Consider the following 25529-nt stretch of genomic DNA (forward strand, 5'->3'; position numbering starts at 1 on the left):
ATATAACAACAAGTGGTTTTGCCTCTTCTTCAGAGCAGAATGCAACCTGACACTGCCCAAGAGCCGAAGGGTGCACGAGGCTGCAGAGTGACAGACGATCAGGGATCTGTCCCACTCCCTGCGAGTCACTCAATAAGTGGCCTATTGTCCAGCACTCTATTGTGCTCTTGTCACATGCATGCCAAACAAAGAGACAGAGAGGTAGGCTGCCCTGTGTGCCAGAGGGCTAGCATTACATTCATGAAGAGACACACAGAGTTGGTGAATGGACTTTGATATTTAAGTGAAGATGGGAATGAAGAGCTTCATTTCAAAACCATTTACGATGCAGACTACATGCATGCTGTTTGATCCTGGAAGCTCTTGTAGTCAGAGTTGTGAGGGGAATAGTGGAATTATGTAATCAGGGCACTAACATGCAGAGGGCCATCAAAACTCTGGAAGTGATCTGCAACTTTGAAATATAAAAGATTTAAATATATTGAGATTCCAGATAGTGAATAAATGCTTCACCTATAATTATCATATTAACTACATCAGCCAGATTTATGTATATTTTTGTGCTAACCTACTACCCATAATGCATTTTGTAGTTTCGGTTTCACGTTGCGTTGCTAAAATAGAAGTTCCTATAATAACAAATGTGTAAGGCCAGAGTTAAGCGGAAGCAGTAAGTTGACCACACGTTTCAAAATAGATCACCAGTTTAATAAAAATACTTCCTTAGTATCTTGCAAGCTTGCACGTACACAAGCATGTACTTGCACTCTCTTGTTCCCCTCTACTTGTACTCACAGGTTCACACCTACTCACTCTTACAGTGTTGATGAAAGGCTCTACATATAGGAAGCTAAAAGTCTTCTGCAGACAGTTCAACAGTCCTCTGTGGTCCCATTGCCTTGCTTTGAATGGCTTGCACCATTCAGAGCATAATGTGAACCCATAGCAGAGTGTGTGTAGTGCAGGGCCATGGCGTGCTTGAAGGATTAAAAAAAAAACAAAAAAACAAAAAACTACTCCCATGGGAGGAGTAGATTCTTCAAGGCTTGGGTTCCTCCCTAGAGATGTAACTGTGTTCTTTGTAGGAGGTGTGAACAATGTACACTCAGGGACAATAAATTGAACCAGGTGGGGCTGGTATGGAAACAGCCTTTAGAAATGAAGACTGATTCCTTAGTGCCTGCATAGTAAATGAGTCATTTATACATTGTTTTCTCTACTTTAGATTTTATTCTTTTGACAAAGAAAAGCTGTAAAGTATTTCAGCTAAAGATGTTGCTCTAAATAAGAGACATCTACTTAATAGACAGAAGTATACACAAACGAGGGATTTGACACTTTACCTGGGATATAAATAAATAACACACTGAGCTTAAAACAGGCTTTGAGAGAGATATATATAATTAATCATCACCAGTCTTTGAAGGCAGCTTTACAAAGATTTTCAGAGATTTTAATGGTCACGGACATTTCTTTTTTTGGACAGCAGAGTAACAGAGAAGCAGTGTGTCTGAAGTGCATGCCACTTAACACACTACAACCACCTACTGAGCGCTCCAGCTCTTCAGGCATTTGGGTATTGGATTTTCTTCATTTCATTCCAGCGACCCCCTATGAAAAACACATCAAGGGAGCAGTTTACCCTGCCCTGGATTGAGCCAGGCCTGGGGAGGGAGCTCAAGGGAGAGTGTCTGGTGGCTCGGCATCAGCCCGTGGTGCCTGGCCGGGTGCAGCCGGAAGAGGCGACATGGGCCCGCCCTCCTGTAGGCCCACCATCTGCAGGAGGTGTCGTAGGGGTTGGGCGCAATGTGTGTTTGGCGGTGGCCAAGGGCAGAAGCCCTGGTGGACCAATCCCCAGCTATTGAGGCTGGCTATCGGGACATGGAATGTCACCGCTCAGGTGGGGAAGGAGCTTGAGCTAGTGTGTGAGGGTGAGAGATACCAGCTAGATATAGTTGGGGTCACCTCAACCTATGGCTTGGGCTCTGGAACCAGTCTCCTGGAGGGGAAAGCGGTGCTTTAATCACATGGTATATAGTGTGGGTGGTGCGCTGCTGACTTCAACTGTGGCTATAATCGGGCGGTGGAAGGAATACTTCAAAGACCTACTTAATCACACTTCTGTGGTGGAAGCAGAGTCTGGGGATGAGGGGGACAACTCACCCATCACTGGAGGTGAGGTCACTGAGGTAGACAAAAACAACTCCTTGGTGGCAGGGCCCCTGGGGTGGATGAGATTCGACCTGAGTTCCCGAAGGCTCCGGATGTTGTAGGGCTGTCTTGTTTGACATGCCTCTGCAACATTGCATGGAGATCTGGGGTGGTGCCACTGGTCTGGCAGACCAGGGTGGTGGTCCCCATCTTTAAGAAGGGGGACTGAAGGATGTTCTCCAGTTATGGGGGGATCACATTCCTCAGCCTCCCCAATAAGGTATGTGCCAGGGTGCTGAAAAGGAGGGTCTGTCCGTTAGGAGGCGGTCCTTTTGGCCTCATCAGGTGGTGGCCTCCAGCTCACAGTGGAACAGCTGGCAATGGAGTGTGAAGCGGCTGGAAAGAAAATTAGCACCTCTAACTCTGAGGCCATGGTCCTCAGCTGGAAATGGGTGGAGTGTCCACTGCAGCTCAGGGACGAGTTACTGGCCCAGGTGGAGTTTAAGTATCTCAGGGGTCCTGTTCATGAGTGAACAGACGGATTGGTGCTGCGTCTGCAGTGATGTAGTAGTGACTGAAAGAACGAGATCACGGATACAAGTGACAGAAATTAGTTTCCTCCGAAGGGTTGCTGGCCTCTCCCGAAGAGATAGGGAGTGCAGTCATTCAGGATGTGCTCAGAGTAGAGCCGCTGCTCCTCCACATCAGAAGAAGCCAATTGAGGTGGTTCGGTGATCTGACTAGGATGCCCCTTGGGCGCCGGAGAGATTATATCTCTCGGCTGGTCTGGGAACACCTCAGTGTCCCCCCAGACGAGCTGGAGGAGGTGGCTGGGGAGAGGGAAGTCTGCTCTTCTCTGCTTAGGCCACTGCTCCTGCAACCCAGCCCTGGATAAAGGGAAGAAAATACAAGAATAGATGGATTTTCTTCATCTGTGTATGAATGTTACCATTTACCTGCAGCCACAATTAGAAGTGGACCCCTGTATCATTGTGTCAGCTCTTCACATTCTCTCCAAAAACCAATACATCATTTTTTTTTTTTTTGTTAGCAGAAGAGCAGCGCTCATTCTGTATACTCTGAAAGCAGCTGTCACTTCAGATTTCAAGGCTATGTCTGTCTAAGTCCTCTCTCTGCACAGAGGGCTGGTGTGTTTCACAGCTACTAACGGCTCCCCCCATTGTTCAAATGTGGAAGTGTTTATTGGTTTACCGTGTTTCCCTACATGCTTTCATTTCATGCAGTACAGTATCCAGTTGTATAAATACAGAATTTTCCATTGCTTTACTTTTAATTAGAAAAAAGAATCACCTTTCAAACAATTTTGTTTTGTAACTAACTGACTGATTCCTTCATAGAATAAGTCAGCTTATTTCAGCAGTTTACATTACTTTGGTGAACTGTTTTAACTTATTATTCAGTATTTATCCTTTTATTAGAGTTATTTCCCCATTTCTTTAGCTAAATATTTCAGCAGCTTGCACTTACTTTTAGCTAAGTACTTCAGCTCTTTATTCATCCAGTTTACCCACTCTTGTAACTCATGTATTTTGAACTTTTCTACTTTATCATGTCACTAACTAACAACGTTATCCATTTCTAGGCTACTTTGAATGCTCTGTTTCAACCATTTGTCACTTGGAGGTAATGTTTCCACACAAACACTTGACACTTTGTTCAGGCAATAGCTAACTCACCACATGAATCTGTTCCCAAATATCTAATCAGCCAATCACATGGTGGCAACTCAATGCATTTAGGATTTAAGTGATTTGGAGCATGGCATGGTTGTTGGTGCCAGATGGGCCAAAAACTGTTGATCTACTGAGATTTTCCCACACAACCATCTCTAGGATTCACAGAGGATGGTCTGAAAAAGAGAAAATATCTACTTAGCGGGAGCTCTCCATGTGAAAATGCCTTGTTGATGGCCAAACTGCTTCGAGGCGACAGGAAGGGAACAATAACTCAAATAACCACTTGTTACAACCAAGGTACGCAGAAGAGCATCTCTGAATGCACATGTTAAACCTTGAAGGGCTACAGCAGCACAAGACCACACTGGGTGTCACTCCTGTCAGCTAAGAACAGAAAATTGAGGCTACAATTCACACAGGCTCAGCAAAATTAGGCAACAGAAGACTGGAAAACATTGCATGGCCTGATGAATCCTGATTTCTGCTGCTATATTCGGATGTTTTAAACAAATGAAAACATGGATGCATCCTGCCTTGTAACAACCATTCAGACTGCTGCTGGTTGCATAATGATTAGGGGATATTTTCACGGCACACTTTAGGCCCCTCAGTGTCATAAACCAAACCTAATCTGTTCAAGTTCAACAGATTTATTTAGCTCACAGATGTTTCAATCAATAAAGATTGAATTGCAATTTGAGAACTGTTTGACTGTCTTCATTCCAGGCAGGGAGCAAGGGGGCAGGCAGGTGAATAAACAGAGTCTGTTCCAAAACTACTTTCCATCACAGGTTGCTTCCTCCCCACAGGTTCATTCTCCACAGACTTTCTTTTTCTACAGAGGCTTTTCTCCACAATGGCTGGAAGCATCCACACAGAAGAGACTCAAGTAAGTCCAAAGCAAAGATATAGTATTATTATTTTATTTACATGAGGAGCCAAACAACACAATCACAGTAGGTACACCAATCTCTTCAGCCTTAAGTAGTGGGTGAGTAATCATCAGATTGCACACAGGTGAGTAATTACTCAACTACTTCTAGGTGCGCAGGTAGGAAAAAATGCGTGAGCCAGGAGAAGACTCCGCCTCTGAAACACACAAGTAGAATTACAAACACACACACACACACACAGAGGAGAGAAAGAGAGAACAAAGAGTGGAGAAACAAATAGAAAGGCAGGTTGGTACAAGAGGACAAGGAAATCATGACACTTAGCATGACCACAGCCTACCTGAGCATTGTTCATCCCTTTCTGACGTACCCATCTTCGGATGGCTGCTTTAGCACCACGTCACAGAGCTCAGATCATCTCAGACTGGTTGACAGTGTGTTCACTGTACTCAAATGACCTCCACAGTCACTGGATCTCAATGCAATAGAGCACCTTTGGGATGTGGTGGAACAGGAGATTGTATGTGTAACCAACAAATCTGCAGCAACTGTGTGATGCTGTCATGTCAATATGAACCAAAATCTCTAAGGAATGTTTCCAGTACCTTGTTGAATCTGGGTCATGAAGAATTAAAGCAGTTCTGAAGGTAAAAGGGGGTCGAACTTGCTGTATGTATCATGTGTGTCTCTCAGCACTTTAGATGCACACATCCACCAGATAACTCAGAAAATAAAGTTTTCTTTTGATTGATCTCAACTGGGAATATCATAAAATGAAATTCTTGCTCCTTTTACACATCAGCATCATTAGTGTTGGACTACTGAAGGACTATCTGACTCACTGCAGCACACAGTCTGCTGCTGATGTCAACCCTGTATGCGTCCTTCATAAATTAAATAAATTATTTTTTGGCCTCAAGATAAATGGTTTACACAAGTTAAACAATTTTGCACATAAAATACTATTACTTAATGGGTTCCCTAATAAACATACATCAGTAAATTTAGTTGCTTCAGTTTTTTTTCTTGCTTTGTCAAATACAGTAGTACTCTACAGCAACACCATTTATCCATCTTATGATATCTTCATTGAATTCAAAGCTTTAAGAAACTCAAATCATCATTCTGCGTCATCTAAATCAGTATGTAGCCTTTCAATTTTTCACCACCTCCCCAACAACCAAATTACACAGGCTTAAAGTCGCCCTTGCAAGTGTAATCCTACAGCGAAAGCCTGCTATCGGCTAACCTGTTCTCACTCACCTTCCCTATTCCGCAACAAGGGAGAAGGAAAGCCAGGAGGATTAGGATGCAAAGAGAGTTCCCTAATCTGTGTATTAACAGCAACCAATTGAGTCAGGCTGTCCCGGGCAGGCAGAGTTTGGGAAGTAATCTAAAAGCGCCTCATTGTGTTGTGCATAAAAACCCCAGACTTAATTGGTTAGGAGAAACATATACTTTGATACACACAAACACGACTCATTCTCACACTCTCGGCACACAGGAAATCAAATATCTGAATGTTGCTGTTAGCACTGCACCAGATTACCAATAATGTTATATTTTGCCTTTGATAAAACAGAAATAAAGCTTTAAAGAGAGGCACGGAGCTATGATGAGAGCCTATACATGTGTCTGTGCACGTGTGTGTATGACTTACAATCTGTATGAAAAAATAATTGGCTCTCAGTTCTGGACCTAGAACTTATTATTAGACTGCTGCCTTTGTAGATGAAATTGTAAATTTACAGGGGCACAGGCTGTTTTTCTTGTTATTACACAGACTCTGAACTGTTGCTTCACCCTTTGAGCTTCTAGCTTTCTGCATATAATGTTGGTTGTAATATTTACTACAATTTTCTACTTAAGAGCAGAATGGGAGGCAGAGCCTTCAGCTTTCAGGCCCCTCTTCTGTGGAACCAGTTTCCAATTTGGATTCGGGAGACAGACACCCTCTCTATTTTTAAGACTTGGCTTAAAACTTTCCTTTATGATAAAGCTTATAGTTAGGGCTGGATCAGGTGACCCTGAACCATCCCCTAGTTATGCTGCAATAGGCCTAGGCTGCTGGGGGGGTTCCCATGATGCACCGAGTGTTTCTTCTTATTCACCTCTTTTTACTCTGTTTATACCCCACTCTGCATTTAATCACTTGTTGTTATTAATCTCTGTCTCTCTTCCACAGCATGTCTTCTGTCCTGTCTCCTCTCAACCCCAACCAGTCGCAGCAGATGACTGCCCCTCCCTGAGCCTGGTTCTGCTGGAGGTTTCTTCCTGTTAAAAGGGAGTTTTTCCTTCCCACTGTCGCCAAATGCTTGCCCATAGGGGGTCGTTTTGACTGTTGGGTTTTCTCTGTATTATTGTAGGGTCTTTACCTTACAATATAAAGTGCCTTGAGGTGACTGTTTGTTGTGTTGTGGCGCTATATAATTAAAATTGAATTTCATTTAATTTTCACCTTAATTATATATTTTTTGTAGAATAATAATAATAAGAAGACCCCCTTCAACACCCCCCCCCCCCCCCCAAAAAAAAACCAAAAAAACAAAAAAACAGTACCTAATGTATGAAAAATGAGGATAGTTTCATAGTCATCGTTCCCTTATGTCTGAGGCACTCTCCTCCTACTGAGCAGTCACTTAAATTATTGACTGGGCAAGGGATGCTCTCCAACACACTTTTGTAGTCGCACAAACACCCTTGCAAACGCGCACACACACACACACACACACACACACACACACACACACACACACACACACACACACACACACACACACACACACACACACACACACACACACACACACACACACACAAACGCATACAGTGGTGAGTGATATCAGGACAGGTCTCTACAATACACAGCCACTAACTCAGGGGTCAGAGTGGAGTCAGCTGGATAATGGATGAGCTTGAAAGAGGCAGCTGACAAATCTGTAGCACTCCTCTTACACCCTGCCTATCTGCCTGTGTGCATGACTTTTTCTTTTTGTGTGTATTTGACAGTATGACTGTGTTGGAGGAACAGAGAAAGAAACTGACAGTCTGAGGAGCCACTTTTGGCAACACAAGTGAGCGGTGAGAAAGACTGGGATGTGAAAAATAGAGCAGAATGTCCCTTTGATTTATTGTGATGGTGGCATCTCAGGACATTGAGAAATTCCTCTTAAATTTAGATGATTGTGCATTAAACTTTGGTCTATTTCTTTGAATATGGCAGCCTTTCCAAGGAGAGTGGTATTAATATTATAAGGAGATATATAAGTTGGGAGATACACTCACCAGACATTTTTTTGTTACACCTTGCTTGTACTGGATCGGACCCCCTTTAGCCATCAGAACTCCTTTAATTCTTCACAAATGTAAAGTAATTACTGAACACTGCACTCTTAAGTTGGAGTCCAGGATTTAAAATTTTGTAAATCTTTTTTATAGGTCAAGTAAAGCAGTAGTACAAGAGACAGCTGTCAATGACCTGTCAATTACAGTAAGTCACGGTCATTGATAAACACTTCTTCTGTGGCTTCACCCTCTGACCACAATCTTTAGCATCTGTATGTTCAGGTCAAGGCTGCTTTTTCATAGCTCTCTCAGACATATGGTTGCATTCCTTTTAAGCAATAGAGTGCAGGCCTTTTCTGTATATACACGTTCAATGTTATCTTCACCATCAGTCTGTTGATAAAAAGCCACAGTAGTTTTAGTTTGACATCATTACCACAGTGATACCAGAACAGAACAACAATCTTTTGTACAGTGGTGACTTTGTGGATTACTTGTTTATCTAGTACGACATCAAAAACTTAAACTAATATAATGTATTAATTAAGCTTTAATAGTGGTGAATTTTGTTAACAGAGTCAGGGTAACTCTTCCCTCTCATTTCCAGCCTTTATACTAAGCAAGGCTAACTGGATTCAACTACATATTAGCAGCAAAAACATGAGTGGGGTGCTGATCTTCTCTAACTCCCTGCATGAAAGTGAATGAGAATATTTTTCAAATGTTGACTTATTCCTATAATGAAACTGTCATCCTGCATTATACATATTAAGCCCGGATTTCCCCAAAGTTTCCTTAATCGGTTCTTTCTAATTATATTCTCTCATGTGAACTGCTTTGATTTCACTGCAAGTGGCAAGGGTTTAAATTTCTTCTCTTTCACCTTTCCAGCTTTACGAGTGCATTCAGTTCAGTGCAATCAGGAGAACAAGAACCTCACAGAAGTAGTCTAATTCAATAATGAGTGTGTAAATTCTTTACTGTGATGCAAACTTTAAAAAAAAAAAAAAAAGCAGACTTCCTCTAATCTGTAATCCCTCTCACCCTTTCATTCTTGCCTCCAAAGTTAACTGACTGCTCTGCTCTTAGAGTAATTGAACATCCACCAGGCCAGATCGTCTAGACGCTCTATTTCAAAGGCCTTTTTAAAAACTCGACTCAATAAAGTTGCTGTCTTATCAACACACAGCTTCCCTAGATGTCTGGCCACAAGAGGCCTTGTAACATTGAGCTCGCACAAACTCTAAAACCCTGTCGATTAATCGTTACCACTGTGCCTCGCTGCATGTGCAGTCATCAAAATAAGTGGAAAAGAGCTTTCTCAGTGAGGGGGAGTATGGTGCTCTGACTTTATTCATGCTGAATGACATTAAAGCCCCATCATTGTATGTGATTATGTATGCTTACACTCACTGAAAAGTGCTGATTTATGTGCTACAGTAAATGCGGGAAAATGCTAAGAATTATTTTGAGTGGTAATCATATTTCCCAATGTTTTAAATGTTTTGTTTGAGTTTGACACCCCCCAAAGCCCCAAAGTTTTATATGGGTACATAAAAGAGGTCAAATAAACCGAAGTGAGCTAAGGCTCTTCCAGTCCACTTCCTAGCTTTAGGTGTGCTGTTTTCTAAGATCATGGCTCTCTCAGCAGCTGATGGACACCTCAGTACCTGGAAAACAAAAAGCAAGGAATACAAGACAAGATTAAATAATTTAACAGTGCTGAGTGGACAAAAATTAACTATCTCTACATGCCTCAAATTAAGCTAATATCATTTTTAATAAATGTTATATGAAATCAAAGATTGTGTGTATATTGGCACACTAATATATCTTCTGCAGAGAGTTACTGACTTTATAGTTGCGTCGCTGAAAGTCCAACCACGACACAGTTGTGTGTGTATAGGTATCATTTTCTCATATGTAATGTTATTTAATTCTTGTATGCTGGTGATGAATGTAACCACACCTTGCTTGAGCATTCACGTTAATATCATATTTGTCATTTGGACTTTGACTGTTGCCATTGCAACACCTCGAGTCTTTTCTTTTTCAGCCATTCTGTTGTGGATTTGCTGCCGTGTTTGGGATCATTGTCCTGTTGCATGACCCAGTTTTAGCTGTGGGACAGACGGCCTCGCATTTGACTCTAGGCTTTGGTACACAGAAGCGTTCGTGGTTGATTCAATGACTGCAAGGTGCCCAGATCCTGTGGCTGCAAAACAAGCCCAAATCATCACCCCTCCATCACCGTGCTTCACAGCTGGTATGAAGTGTTTGGGCTGATATGCTGCATTTGGTTTTGGCCAGACTTGGTGCTGTGCATTATCTCCACTTTGGTCTCATCTGGCCAAAGGACACCGGTGTTAACACACCCCTGAATGCCCCAGACCAACACGCTGTCAAAACTCCTGCTTTTACAGAGGTGATTACATTTCCTGATGATCAGTCAATTAATCTAATGGGGTCCTACTATCTTAGTTTTTCACAGAACTGTGAATACTTTCATTTTTCACATGACTATGTTGTCAAAATGGAAAGGGCATTATTTTAAATATTTCAGGTTCAGATTTCAGCATTTAAATATAAACCCATCAGCCGTGGATAGTGAGGGGATTTGCATCACGCATCTGTAGATTCATCAGAAGAAGACGAGCTTTAAGAAGTTCACGCAGCTCACCTCAAATGACTGTCAACTTATTTGAAACAAGCGTTACTCTTTAGCTGTAGCTTCTTCTCTTTACTCGATCGGTTCTTTAGAACTTCATTTATGCACACTCATTTAAATGTACAACTTGGAATTTTATTATTACTTTACAGACTTCTTGTCTGGTTATAAAATCCACAGCACAGACTTTGATATAACACTTAAAGTAGAAGCATATACTTTGCCTTACAAGTGCCCCCACAACTCAACAAAAGTCTTTACTCGCTGGCTTTCCAAACAGTATGTCTCTTTGAGTCATGTATTGCAGCTGATGGTTTCCCCTTGTGTGTGTGTGTGTGTGTGTGTGTACACGCTGAGGCATATGATTCATTTACAGTGGAAAACGCTGTGTTTTCCAAATACTATAAATACCTCTGTCAGTGAACTCAGAACATGGATAAATTATTTCACAACTGGGGCAGAGGCACATTTCACCACAGACTCACACATGCATAGACTGTGAGCTCTGCTACCATGCTGCACAAGATGTGTGTGCAAATTAATTATATGTAAAACAAAGGAGCCAAAAGACACAGTATTTTGGATAATGGAGGATGCGCAACCAATCTTATGGCAATATTTAGACTGCTTACTCACGCACCGGCAGCTAAGTAAGAAGCATTTGAAGAGAAAATGCTAGCAGCAAGCTCTGAAAATGAGGAGAGTCGGTTTAGAAGGAAATGTTAACAATGGCTTCAGTGGCAGCTGATACCTCCTGTTTCTTGTAGTATCTGAACTAGATCGTATGATCATTTAGGTACTGCATGTAGTACCTAATGAACCCAAAGAGTTAAATAATACAGTAGAGCGTTGATCTGTGCAATATGTTGTGCCTGTGATTGCTTGTGCGTGTGCTAGTCATCTTCTATTAATAGCAGACCTCGGTAGCCGACCCTGCATTAACACATGTTGTCAGTCATCAGGCCAGATTATGACCTATCAGACGCTGCCATCTGTGAAAGAAGGGTGGAGTTTTTCATATTCATATTTGCAGCTTACTAACTTTGAGACTGACAGGGCTACATAACTTTTATTTGCATATCTGTATACATGTAACTTCATCCTTCCCAGTAACCTGTTTATATATGCATTATGATTCTCTCCCGCATCCTTTGGGCACATGTCGCTGAACCTTTCTAACCTCTAAACAACAATTGCGTGCATAAATGCCACCTGTTAACAGACACGCACATCTACACATACAGGCATACAAGGACACACACGCCAGGGGCCACTTGAGGGTAATTTTAAATCTGTGAACATTTTGTACAAACCTCCACCAGAGGGAACCTGGTGTTGGGTTTGTTGAGGCCCCGCCAGAAGCACTAATCCTGGGTTGTTGCTGGCTGTGAGGATCTGGGGGCCTGAAACTTCCATGTCAAGCATGCAGTGCACCCTCACAGAGGACACAAATGGTCTCCAGGTTCAGTCCACTGGAGGATTAAATCCAACAGTGATATTCATCGTACACACACTGGAAGCCCTGAAATATGTGCCTAGATGTAGGCTGCTATTCTGAACTATTATTCTGTATTTCCAGCCTCTGTGTTCATTTGAATTTAAAGGCATTTTAAGCTGTATAAAGAGTGCAGCTGTGGCTTCTTGGAGAGGGAGAGTCAGAGAGGGTGTGGTGCATTTCTGGATATTAGGCAACAGAACAGCTGACAGTACTGGTTTGTACACACATGCACGTACAAACATTAACACAGTGCACAATGAGACCGCTGCTCTGTCATCGAGTGTTTACCACTTCCTCCTCCTCTCTACACGTCTCCTCCCCCTGTCTGTATATAGTATAGTACTACATGCTCCAGTTGACAGCTCATGCCGAGCCAGCACATTCCACATTATTACTACTTCAGATGTTTGTGGCCCAGAAGAGTGCCGATTGGCTGAGCAGCCCCAGACACTACCGCCGCTGGAGAACCAATAAAGAGCTGGCTCTGGGAAGCCGACAATTTACAGGGAACTCCCTCTGCTGGGCAATGCAGAGAATGGCTCGAGTCACCTATCTAAATAGAAAAGATGTTTTAATCAAATGAAAGAGCGCGCATTGGACATACCCCCATCAGCCCTGTTTTTTTGCTCTTTTAGCCTCCCTCTGTTCAGACATGATAGCATAACCAAACGTATAATTTGTGTATTTTTTTCTGTCATTTACACAAACCCTTCGTTTCTCTCCTACTTCCCAGTTTCATCTCTTTCTCAATTACTTAATCTCGCCTCCGTTTTTCCAGCGTATTTATCAGACAGAGGCTTGTGCTGCCGTACAGCCTGTCGCTGCCACACGCACGAGTAGACACAGTAACACAACTTAGCATTTGCTCACTGTTACACACAAACGAATGCGTTTCTTTTGCATTTCACAGATGATGCACAGTACAAACCGTTCTCATTATTACAGCAGACACACACAAAGACCAGCTTGCTGCTGCTCCCCGGCTCCACTCAGCTGTGTGCTACGTTGGAAAGCATCCAAAGGCTTGTAACAATATTTTGCAAGCTATCTGAGGGTGGAGTGTCCCCTCAAGAAAATTCCCAGTAAATGTCAGCCTGTTGAGTCAGATGGAAAGTCCAGTTCTGTCTCTTGCTGAAGGTGAGTTCCAGATATGTGTGTGCGTGTGTAAACGTCACTCAGTTTACTGAAAGAAAACAACAAGTCAAATAGCAAACGTCATTACAGTTAATTAGTTCATTAGTAGCGCATCACTTACCCTCCTTTGCACCTGGTGAATCTTCTGAGCTTCTCACTGCCCTAATAAAGTTACAGTTTCACCGTGTCTGCTGGAATTAGGCTACCTAAACTAAGACAAAGGGACTCAATAAAAAATGATATTAAAGCCATATGGTCTCCATTTATGTGTTGACCTACATATAGTTTTGTCTGATTTATATACTGTATATGAAACATGCAAGTAGCCACTGTAATCTCACCCGTTTGTGAGCCCCGTTTTGAAGCCTGGTATTCAGCTTTATGGCGACGGCATGAAGCCAGAAGAGGGTTGTGCGCTGAGCATCCACAGACTATGCGAGTGGTGGTATGAACAAGTAGCTGCTAGTAATAGTAACATGCTAATTGAAAAGTAGAATTTCACTCTGAAAATTCGGCACATACTTCTTAGACGGTCTGTTAGAGCAATTAAGAGCAGCCTGAGACATGCCATTTGCCAAATAAATAATACTCAAATAATACTGCAAATATGCTAGAGGAACACTTCAGGCACGTGAATTAGCATATGCAAAGCCTAGCCGACAGGTACAGGCTGCAGACACTTTTGTCTGCATCCACCTGTCAGTCTGAGCACCCACACTTGTAATATTGAGTAACATTTGGTCTTAAATGGGCGTCAATGCATTGCTGCCAAAAACTCTAGTTCACAAACTCTCCTCTAGTGGCCACTTGAGGACTGGAAAAGTAAGACTGTCCCAATAAAAATTACTAACATTAAAGCAGTAATAAGTGTGTTTGCAGCCCCCTTCATATCACCTCTATACAGGGATGAGCCACATTGGACTTAGGGGCGTGGCCACTTTTGATTGATGGGTGTCCAGGGGCAGACTGCTGGAGCAAATTGGCATCTGCTAGGCCTCACATCTGCTTATTGTAGTCACTGAAGTTAACCTCTCCGCCATGTTTTTGCTGTCGGTGACATCTGAAGCATTTTAATAGATTATCAGATTAATAATATGGTTTGCTGTGTTGTGCAGGCCATCCAAGAAGTTTGTACTTTTATTACTTTTATTAACAGTTTATTTAGCCAAAATATGTGTCTGTGCATTACACCTGTACTATTTATGGCTGCAGCTTGCTTGCCAGCAGATAGCGTCACACTCCACGCCTGTCATCCATACAGGGTGACTTCCAGGCCCCAAAACAAATGGCGGCAGCAAAAAATGGTAATGTTTTCAAATGTGGTAGCTACGTCCACCTTTTATACTGTCTATACGATTAACTCGCTTTTGAAGCCAGCCTCAAATGGCCATTTGAGCAGCTGCAGTTTTCCTAGCCTTAGTGCTTTGTGTTTTAGATGATTTGAATTAAGTCAGTATCTCACTAATAAAAGTTTGTTCACATGTCACGATCATTGCTCATACAGACAGGAAGTGTATGTGTATATGAGTATACTGTAACTACAGTTCAAAGGCACTGTCACTTGTATGTTTCTCCGTCTACCAGTGAAGACAAAATGCTGGTGTGTGCGCACGTGTGTGTGTGTCTGTGTGTGTGTGACAGAGAGCAAACAGAGAAAGCTGAGCTTTGCAGGGCATCTCTTGTATAATAACTGAAAGCTTAAGTGAAGCTGGGTGAATTTTAATAGAGTTCTGCAGGGTATTCCATTGCCTCTGGTCCCACGGCTCAGAGATCAGAGAGAATTTTCAAGCATGGTGTCCCTCAGTCTCTCACACTCACTCCTTCGTATTCTCACTCTCTTCCTCCCTTTCTTTTCACTGTCTCTTCCCATTTTGCACTTTCCCTCTTTTCTCATTTTGAACTCTCTTTTCCAATCCGTTCCTTCCTCTTGGGCTTTTGTCTTTCTCTTAATCCCTTTCTGTGTCTCACACTTTCTGTTGTTTTCTTTCCCCACTCTGTCTCCCTGTGAAATTTGTATTAGAGCCACTCGAGGCGTAATTATTGCTAAGCCTCTCTCAGTTCCCTGGCACAGAGAACAACTCATGACTCTCAGCACAAAAACTTGCTACTGAAGGACGAACTGTGATGAACTCTTAAAATCGTGCACAATAGCTGACAAAATGTTTGGATAGTTTTCACATGCACAGAGATTATACAGCAGAAAGCTAATTTTCTCATTGCCTCAAAGCCATTTAAGGACTTTAATCCTCTTTTTAAACTCATATCTAAGTTCTACTAACTCCAAATTTATGGAGGGTACTTACATTTATAATTTAGATGATGCATTTACATATGTTCTACCCTTACACAGGCGCTCCAGGCCACACACGTGGGCGTTAGTGCAACCTACAAGTTGATCTAGTCGTCCCTGAAGGCCAGATTTTGGAGAGAATTTTAAAAAGAAAGCTATGAAAGAAAAATAGGAAGGTAAGCCACAACTGCTTTGACAGTAAATAGAATGAAATTAAGACTAGAGCTAGTGAAAAGTCTTGAATGGTGGATGTGATTTCTCATTAGTTTCATTTGTGTGAATGTTGGAGTGAGAAAGTTGGCAAGAGATTGGTGATGATTACTAATTCATAAGGATTAATGGTTGCTATTTAAAAACTACCATTTTGAGGACAGCCGAACGAGCGTTGTGTCTTCCCAGTGGGACCATGAGACAAAATATGCCCCCAGCTAATCTTACTTGAAAATGGCTCATACAAATTCAACAATTTGGCACTAGAACAAAAAGGAGCTGTAGCTGAAGTTATTTATTAGTCCATGATAACTAAACAAACTGTTTCTGAATAACAACGTGATAATGTTTCCTATACAACAAGGATCTCAGGCCTTTATGTGTGAGAGGGGGTAGTGGTAACTGGTGTACAGTACTGTGCAAAAGTCTTGATCCACCCTTCATTCACCATTTATTTATATTTGCTAAGAAAATGGGAAATAGATGCAGTGATTTATTGAACATACAGTATATAAGGCAAAAGCAGAGTTTGCACAATTCTAACGAGCTTGAAAGTCAATATTTTATATATGACCAGCTTTCTTGCCATTTCTTTAAGTAGTCTTCAGGAATATTTCTCCAGGCTATTTGAAAGACATTCAAAGCTCTTCTTTGGATGTTGACTGCAATTTGTTCTGTCCTCTGTTAAGTTGATCCCACACTGCTTCAATAAACTTGAGGCCAAACCCTGGAGTGTTCCATTGTGGGTTTTTCTATCCAGGTATCCTTTTACTGCAATGGCAGTGTGTTTGGGATCATTGTCATGCTGCTCCTCCCTGAGCCTGGTTCTGCCGGAAGTTTCTTCCTGTTAAAATGGAGCTTTTCCTTCCCACTAACACCAAGTGCTTGCTCATAGAGGGTTATTTTGATTATAGGGTTTTTTCTGTCATTATTTTTTGGTCTTTACTTCACAATATAAAGCACCTTGAGGCTACTGTTTGTTGTGATTTGGCACTACACAAAAATAAAATTGAATTGAAATGAGTTGAAAAATGAGGCTGTTACCAATCAGAAGCTTTCCAGGTGGTATTGCATAGTGGATCAAGATCTGGCATTTGGTTTCTGTGTTCTTAATTCTAGTTTTGACAAGATCTCTAACACCATTGGCTAAAATGCAGCTCCAAACCATGTCAGAGCCTCCACTGTGTTTTACAGATGGCTGTAGACACTCACTATTGTACCTTTCTCCTGACCTCTTGATGAAGATTTGAACCAAAAGTTTCAAATTTGGATTCATCACTCCGTTAAGACCTGCTGCCACTGATTTTTTTTGTCCACTTTTTGTGTAATGTGGCATACCTCATTCTGTTCTCCCTGTTTCCCCTCCTTAAGAAAGGCTTCTTGGCCACAACTGTTCCCCTAATACCATTTCTGATGAGGCTTCTGCGAAGAATAGATGGTTCAGCTTAAGGGCGAGATGCATCTCATAGGTGCTGTGTCAGTATTTCTTGAATTTGTTTTTCTTGTTTAATAAGGATGTGGCTTTGAGATACTGTTTGCCTGCTGTAGATAATTTTTTTGGCTGCAAGTAACAAAGTGCCTGAAGACACAATTTGAAATTGGGTTTTTACAAATTTGTTGGTAGGGTCAGTGTTACGTGGCTTTACAAATTTTAAAAAATGATCAGGTACAAGGATTGGGCAGAAAATGAGTAAAAAGCAGCCAATGTCCAAAGGAAAACTTTGAAAGACCTTCAGAAAGTCTGGAGAACTTTTGCACAAGATCACTTTAAAAAAAATTACAACAGTCTGACTCCTTGGAAGCAAAATATAAAGAAATGAGGGGTGGCTCCAAACGTTTGCACAGTATTGTATATGTGGCATTCAGAAGGTTTGTTTAGTTATGACTGACTGGGCAGTTTTGGCTCACACAGAACTAGTACTCTACTATTACAGTTTTGATGAGTAAGGCTCAGTAGTTCAGAAGTTCCAAGACTCTGTAGCATTACAGGAAAAAAAGCAGTACTGTGCACAATAACACAATAAGTGGATTATATTCATCCATCCATTTTCTTAATGGTTTATCTGGGGCCTGTCCCAGTTATCATAGGTCAAGAGGTACTGCACAGGTTCAGCACAGGGCCAACAGAGATAGACATTCATACTCCAAATTAAGCACGGCTCTGAATTTATACTGTTAATGGAGGTGTAAATCAGCAAATGTCTTCTTAAAAGTTTCAAAATTTACTTGAAAGGTGGTGTATTATGTTCACAATCAATGTCTGCTGCCCCCCAAGAGTCCATAAAACATCAGTTATTGCAGGTTTAAAGGCCCCAAAAACTCATACCTTCTTACTAGATGTGATCAGATCCCACAAAGACAGAATTTTCTGCCAAAGTCAGAACAGATTTTGTTAGCTTCTCTGATCACTGTCCTCTTCGCACTGATTTAATGGGGCTGGGCTCTATAGGAAAATTACACTTATTAATACACCAAGACAGATTTAGCACCCTTTTAAAGCAGAATCTGATTAAAGTGGGTTTCTTTCACAATTCTGATCAACTACACGGAATACATAAGGCCATATACACAAATAAAATGTTTTTGTCCTCGTGACATAATTCAGTGATTATATTCACAGCTGTAAAGCAACATCAAGCGACATAACTCTTTATTTTTTAATCCAAGTAAAATGTTGCACTGTTTTATGGCCTTTTGATTTCTCTTGTCTGGCATGTTAGTGAGAGTGATCACCATTCAGGGTTCATTGTTTGACAAACCCCCAGGACATGACAGGAACCGTAATGAGTGGCTATGGTTCAGGAGAGAGAGCCAGTTGCCTACTTATGGGAAGGTGGATGGTTTTCATCACCAATTTTTCCTCAGTGCATTCATCTGACAGTGTGTGGGAATGTTAGATAAAAGTTTTTAGAAAAAAGTGAATGTGGGTGAATGAGGCTCATAATAGAAAGCAGTCTGAGTGCTCAAATAGAGTAGAAACATGCTATATAAGCACCAGTCCTTTTACCAAGATGATAAGACAGACAAGCAATAGCAGGCAGGTAGCTACAGTAAGCAATACATTTTTTTGCAAGATAGTTTGTATTCCTACATTATCTGTGCCTCAGCCTGTTTTATTCTCTGCTGCCCTCATGTGGCCTGGCCCCAAGTATGCAACAGTTAAAGGACATCAGTTCTCAAAATAAAGACATCAGTATTAACATCTTAATGAAAATAGAAATGGCATGCAAACAGGTAATAGGAAACAGTATTTTGGTTAGTTGGAATGATTTTTGCTGTTGATCAAACTTAAGTTGGTCTGTACTTTAATTCAAAGTGTCTTTCGTGAAAAAAACCAAACATTGCCATGAGATGCACACCCTGTGCCTGTTTTACTCACTGTATAATTTCCTTTACAGGTCTTTAAATAAGAACTAATCCCTTTAATCCAATAGTCCACAATTTATTAGCTCTATTACCCACGCTGCCAGGCATGAGTCAAAGGAAATTGATTTAAATGTATTCTGAAAATCCTCTGTCAGTTATGTTCTTTTTTTTTTTTTTTACCCTGCAGTCACTTACGGGCCTTTTGTTACTTCCTTTTATGTTTTCAACAAATGTTTCAGACACTGCAGTAAAAGATAAAACTTTGCATGGTCTGCTAATATTTTCTATTATTTTATTACATAAGCGTATATTCCACCTGTCTTAAGTCGTCATGTTTGACACTGGTTGCTTTTAAGTGTAATTGTAAGTCAAGGAGAACTGAAGACTAAGAATCACTTAGATTAGAACAAGCTAATTACTCCAAAACTGTAATTGTGCCGAAATGCAGTGAGTTGCTGCCACGTGATTGGCTGATAAGATATTTGTATTAAAGATCAGCTGAACAGGTGTACATAATGAAATGAGTGTGAACAAATGAATAAGTTTCACATTGTGCAGAAGTACAAATATGACAGCAGAAGTGGCGATGACACTTGTCCTGTGAAACTGAACAGCCGCCCTGAATCACAAAAACTACAAGCTTGAGAGAAAACATGAGGAGAGAATTTTGAAGTATTTTTGAACTCCATACACACCCCAAGAAAGAGTATTATTTTATTTCACATCAAAAAATGCTTCATTAAAAGATCCATGTGCACATAGAAAGAAGCGTTGCATGTTCTGTTCAGTGTTAATAAATCAGACATTTGACTGATTATCTTAAGGAAAAGAAGAAAAGATGTTGCCAAGTTTCAAACTATAATAATGCAACCCATGTGCAACTTGCCAGTGCGTTAAATTCAACTTTTTCTTATAGAGGAAAAAAGAATAAATTGTTCCAGTTTGTAGAAAAATTAGGCAATCCCAAAATGGTGGATATGCATTTTTAATAGTACAAAAATCTTGCATACTGCACCAAGATAATCACAAAAGGTAAAAGTCATCAAATCTTTTCAGATTTATGGAAAAAAAAAAAAAATTGCTTGTGTCATACAGTAGCACACTTATTAAAATTCACATGAGAAGCTGCAGGATATTCCATGACAGCAACTTCTTAAGCTTTAAGAAGCATCATAATACTTCAGTGTGTCATCAGAGCATATTTATATTGATAATGGTAAGAATTAAAGGTGCAGTTTGTAAAAGGTTTAGTGAAAAGGTGCAGTAGTAATTCCTCTTGCCTGGATACTGCCCAGATACAGTTTTTGATTCTCAGCCCGACCTCAGGGCTGTAGACTCACTTTGCCACTGGTTTTATTTTTGGGACAGTGTGGCATTCAGGAGCCTCGCACACTGTCTCGCTTTGCATACCCCACATATGCATAGAAAAGAGCGACAAGTGACTCAAAGTTTTTTACTTGCAAAGTCTTTTAATTTGAAAATTAAATTCTCTTTTTTTGCAGAGAGAAGAGGCTGACAAAAATAGTCATGTTCTGTTCTGTATAATTTTAAAAATAAAAGGTAACAAAAGCACAACAACCAAAATGTGTGTTTTTAAGTGAAAATAAGAGGGGCTTAGTGTTTTGGGTCATTCTTCATTCCTTGCAAGTTTTGCTTCCAATCGCGTCCTTAACAGAATTAAATCAAATTTCCTGTGTGCTGCTGCTCTTCTATGCAAATGCATATTAGTGCATGTGACCCCCGACTACAGAAACATTGTCCTCCCTCTTGTTTATAAAGAAATGACAGTAAAAGTAAACCTGAGATGTGACAGGTCAGTGCAGTGCATTAAGTTGGTGCCCCAGAAAAACAAAAAGATTTATGTTGTTTAGCTAAATCATGTTCACTTGTTTCCACTTGCTTTGCTGCTCTCCTATGCTTTCTATTTCACCATGTGACTCTTGGTCCTGCTCTGCAGTAGAGAAGACATGGAGACACACGCATGCTACCCACTTAAGAGTTGATGTAGATGAGCCCGACTACACTGTGTCCACTTTGGGACCGCTTGCTGGCTTTCTCTCTCTGCCAACCTCAGCTTGTTAAAAAGTTAAAACTTTAGTTAAAACTAAAACCTTTTAACTTTGGGACACAGTAACAGCAGTGGTGTGCATGCAGTGATGATAAAACTGCTGGCAAGTAAAGACCAACATCCTAACTGTGCTGGAGCTGTGCCAAATTAGACTATATACAATCACAAAAATGAGAGAATATGAAGATTTAACTTAAATATTTTCAAAAATATCTTTTTGGCTGAACTGGAATTAATTTTATTTTTATAGCACAAGGACAATAAAGCAAACAGTGTTTCTGTCTGCCGTCACAGATTGCACTGCATTTCATTTCTGCAACATAACATGTAGAAGTCTCTGACATAAAGTGAAAGATTTCTTCAAATCTCTTGAAACTGTGCTGATAATGCAAGTTAATTTTTAAATTACACATCTTACATATTGCACCTTTAAATGTCTTAGACCAGGAGAGGTTTGTCATCCCACTGTACCAGTTCTAAGTCTGTATATATATTTCATCTTAAAGAGCATTCCAAGTTTTGTCCAGCAAAGTCACCCTTGCGAGTGTTAGTAAATCTGCTTTAAATAAAATTTTCTAGATATATATGAAAAAAAGTCTAATACTGCTATCTGCCGCCTCTGCGCTGAACTACTATGGTCCCTGCCACAATGTCATACACAGTCCTGTTGTGCTGGAAGAAGAGGAGGGTGATGAAGACAGGAAAGAGGAAAGCAATGGAGAAGTTCTTGTTCAAAGCCCGCACGGTAGAGCTGTGAGAATCAAGAGAAACAAGACAAAATATGAGCTCAAACTGGGAAATACAGAGTCTCACACAGATGCTCTAAAAGCATGAGACTACTAGAAACATTGGTTTGTGCTTTTGAAACAACAAAAAAATTCAAGATAACACATTCTTTTTGCTTTTTAAATCGATATAAAAATAACTCAACAGAAAACATCACTCACGCTGAGAAGGACACGTTAGATGCTGGAACCACAAGAACACAGTTGGGTCGAACAAGAGTTGATGTATCGCACGTCACCACCCGCAGGCCAAGCAGGAACTTCCCTGGAGTAGCACCACCGGCACCCCAAATACAAATTATCTGATTGGACAAGAACAACAAATATCACATGGCTTATCCCTGAATGTAATTTGTAATAATTACAAAGACTGTTATTTCTATCTCCTGTATCATATATTTGGCTGCATGGTTCTGTTCTGGGAACTACCCTCCCTTCAGTGTGCATACATGGGAAGGTGGAGGCTGGAAGAATAGTAATGACAGCTACATTGATTAGGTCAGATGCATCAAAGAAGGGGGTTGGGCAGGTGGGTTGCAAAGCGGCCAGCAGATGCACAGACAATGTGAACAAGGGCACCAACTGAACCATCAGCTGGCACTAAAGGTTGGTTTATGGTCACTGCACTGGTTGTTGCATGTGAACTGTGAAAAAAGTAGAGTCCCATCGTTTATAGCAGCATTTATGGCATGCCAGACTTGTTGCAGTCTTTTCCTGAATGACAGCAAAAGTTTGGACACACTTAACCATTCATGAGAATGCCCAAAACAGATTTAGCTTTGCTAACATAAAATAAAGACAACTATAATGCTTGGAACAAAAGAAAGAAGCCCATTAACTACAGGTTCTACATGTTTGTAGAAGTAGTCTGCATGCCCAGAAGTGATTGGAACACCTGAATTCAATGATTTAGACAGATGACTGAATACTTTTGGCAATAATAGTGTAGTTCCATGACTTAAATGCAAAGTGGAACTCTTATAAATGTGCTCACTTTAATGTAACTCTGAATACTGTGACTTCATGACCTGTCTGAACTAATACTAGGCTCAATTTTTTTATTGTCCAATACAATACTCATGACCATGAAAATAAAGCAAACAACAAATAAAAGCATAAGTAACTAATCCCACTGCATTCTCATTCAAAATGGTAATAAGACAAGAAACTAGTTTTCAGTGTAACACAAACGACCTCAGAGGCAGAGAACGAAACATGCCATATGGTGTTAGTCTGTGATCTGAGGTGCATGAATATCCCACAGCTAGCTCCCACCTGGGAAAACAAGCCAATATCACAAGTCTAACGAGAGGTGGGATAAGTGACTTAATCTCAGGCAACTGTGAATACAACGTTGCATCACTGTTCTCTGTGGGAAACAATGCTGTAAAGAACTCTGATGCTGCCTGCCTCTTCTCATTAAACAAGAGAATGTGGCAGTGAAGCAGCTCCTATTGGATGTAAATGAGAATGGTGTGAAATGTTATTTATACTTCAACAGGTGTTTTGCTTTAATTCACTGTTCAGCCAGGAAAACCCTGTACACTATGCTATTAAGAAGACATTTGTATAGTGAAGTAAGCACTGATGCCAAGGATTAATTCCTGAGAAACATGAAAAAATGTTATAAAAGAATTAGCTGAAAGCTTAGTTTGGATGAAAAAGACCATGTTCTACTGCAATTAAAAACAGGCTGACATACAAATTTTCAGTGGCAAAAATTTGATTATTCTTCTACATCTACACATCACATAGCTGAGCCGTTATTAAGGTAGTGTTAAATGTGACCCACCTCATAGACACACACCAGTACCCTGTAGACCAGAGCAACACCCATCATCTTCTGTAGGTCCTCCAGAGATGTGTTCTCATCTATCTCCTCTACAATGAAGTGGGTTATAAATTTGGCAATGTCCCTTTAAAGAAGAGAGCCAGTTTGTGCAAGGTGGCATAACTTTGCATTTAAGCAGTGATGTATGTACTGACAAACAGAGGCTACATCTGAAGTCTTTGCTTGTTTATTCTGGTATTATTTATAAGCCTCTTTGATAGATTTACTCACTTCATACCACTCAGGTACATGATCCATAACACAATGGTGGCCTTCACACAAAACAGGATAAAAAAGTCCACAGTCTCTGCTAGGAACCTCTGGAGAGGAGAGGGGATGGTGTATTCTCGTCCTATAAAGCAAATGAAAAGACATGTGTTTGCCTTTTCCCCAAAAGAATCCCCTTTTCATTGTCATGGTTAAACTTAAATTTCATAAACTCATATAATTCATGTATAGCCACTGAACAGATACTGTTGAAAGTCACGAGAGGTAATAGAGGGCTGAGGAAAAAGCTTGGAAGACTAAGCATATAAGCTTGTTTCCTCTAGGTCATTTACTTAAGCCTGCTTCCCATCAGACTCACGACCTAGCTTTAAAACAGGGCTGGGTATTACATGCAGTTGTCATTACCTAATCAGATTACAACAAATAAGCAACAATGATCAGCGCAGATTAGGTTTGAAAAGATGTGTAGTTAGATTATAGTTGTCATTGTCCTGCCTTAAAGATTATATTTTGAGTACTTACATAAAGCTTTACCCAGTACTGCTTTTGCATTGCTTTTATCAGGGTTATTTGATTAATCAGCTCTATATACAGAATACGTATTTGCATTGAAAATATTCTGAGAGGTTTAAAGAGACACAAAGTTTTGTGGCTGCATTGGCTGTGCAAGTAGGTTTAATACTGAAGTAATACAAAAGTATTCAGTTAAACTGAGCCGCATGTTTTGCAATTAATTTTCAGTAACTAACTACAGGCGAGGCCAGCACTGTCAAACTGAACCTTACCTGCCTGAGGTGGGTTCCCGTTGTGCTGCTGGCCAGGCCGGGCGTCGGCACCTGGGGGCGGGTTCGTGGCTGAGCTCTGCTCGGTCCCAGCCGGGAAGGGAGGAAAGAACGCGGCGGGGGATGCGAAAGGATAGTAGCTGTACCAGTTTCGTGTGTCAAACACTTGCTGCCCAGTGCCCACTGCGGTCGAAGCGGGTGTGCCGGGTGTCTGAGCGCTTATCCCCGGTGCAGGGAAGCTGTGCGGCGGAGGGAAGGAGAAGGCTGACAGAGCCACCCAGCTCTGCCAGTTGGCATACCCCCAGTAATACTGCCACATCCACTGCTGCAACTTTGCGCAGTATTCCGCTGTAGCGCTGCTCTGAGGCTGTCCTGTGTCGGTTTCAGGACCGTCGCGGCTTTTGGCATCCGTCATAGTCACAAATATGTCTTAGCGTCTTCACAGGGTTGCCTGAATTAGCAGGAAAACCGTTTAAAATCCGTTCAGCCCTCAGGTAATCCTCCCTTTGCCCCGTTCATTAGCTCCCGGCTGCTGCAGGGCAGCGCCAGCTAAACGTGTTTGTAAATACAGGGATTTCCGGGACCGCTCACTGTTACACATCACTTTCCAAGTCTGTGTCACTTTATAGTATTTAGGCAGTTA

At 41.1% G+C, this 25529-nt stretch overlaps 1 protein-coding gene across 1 annotated transcript; it reads right to left on the reverse strand.

The window, feature by feature from the left end:
• Positions 1-19857: 19857 nt before the first annotated feature.
• On the reverse strand, positions 19858-25413 carry fam8a1a (family with sequence similarity 8 member A1a). The gene is made up of 5 exons (XM_030740316.1): positions 24890-25413; positions 24108-24228; positions 23838-23961; positions 22208-22347; positions 19858-22011 (listed from the first exon to the last, which is right to left on the reverse strand). Exons 1-5 carry the CDS (start codon positions 25299-25301, stop codon positions 21867-21869), a joined length of 942 nt encoding a protein of 313 aa, XP_030596176.1. The 5' UTR covers positions 25302-25413; the 3' UTR covers positions 19858-21866.
• Between the last annotated feature and the right edge of the window lie 116 nt (positions 25414-25529).

The sequence above is a fragment of the Archocentrus centrarchus genome, chromosome 11, assembly GCF_007364275.1.
Source record: "Archocentrus centrarchus isolate MPI-CPG fArcCen1 chromosome 11, fArcCen1, whole genome shotgun sequence".
In the NCBI taxonomy this organism is placed as follows: domain Eukaryota; kingdom Metazoa; phylum Chordata; class Actinopteri; order Cichliformes; family Cichlidae; genus Archocentrus; species Archocentrus centrarchus.

Coding starts and splice junctions, on each gene's coding strand:
- fam8a1a (XM_030740316.1), bottom strand. CDS start 25,301: ATGACGGATGCCAAAAGCCGCGACGGTCCTGAAACCGACACAGGACAG. Junction 24,229..24,889: donor CGGGAACCCACCTCAGGCAG/GTAAGGTTCAGT, acceptor TTTGCTTTATAG/GACGAGAATACACCATCCCC. Junction 22,012..22,207: donor TCTAACGTGTCCTTCTCAGC/GTGAGTGATGTT, acceptor TGATTCTCACAG/CTCTACCGTGCGGGCTTTGA.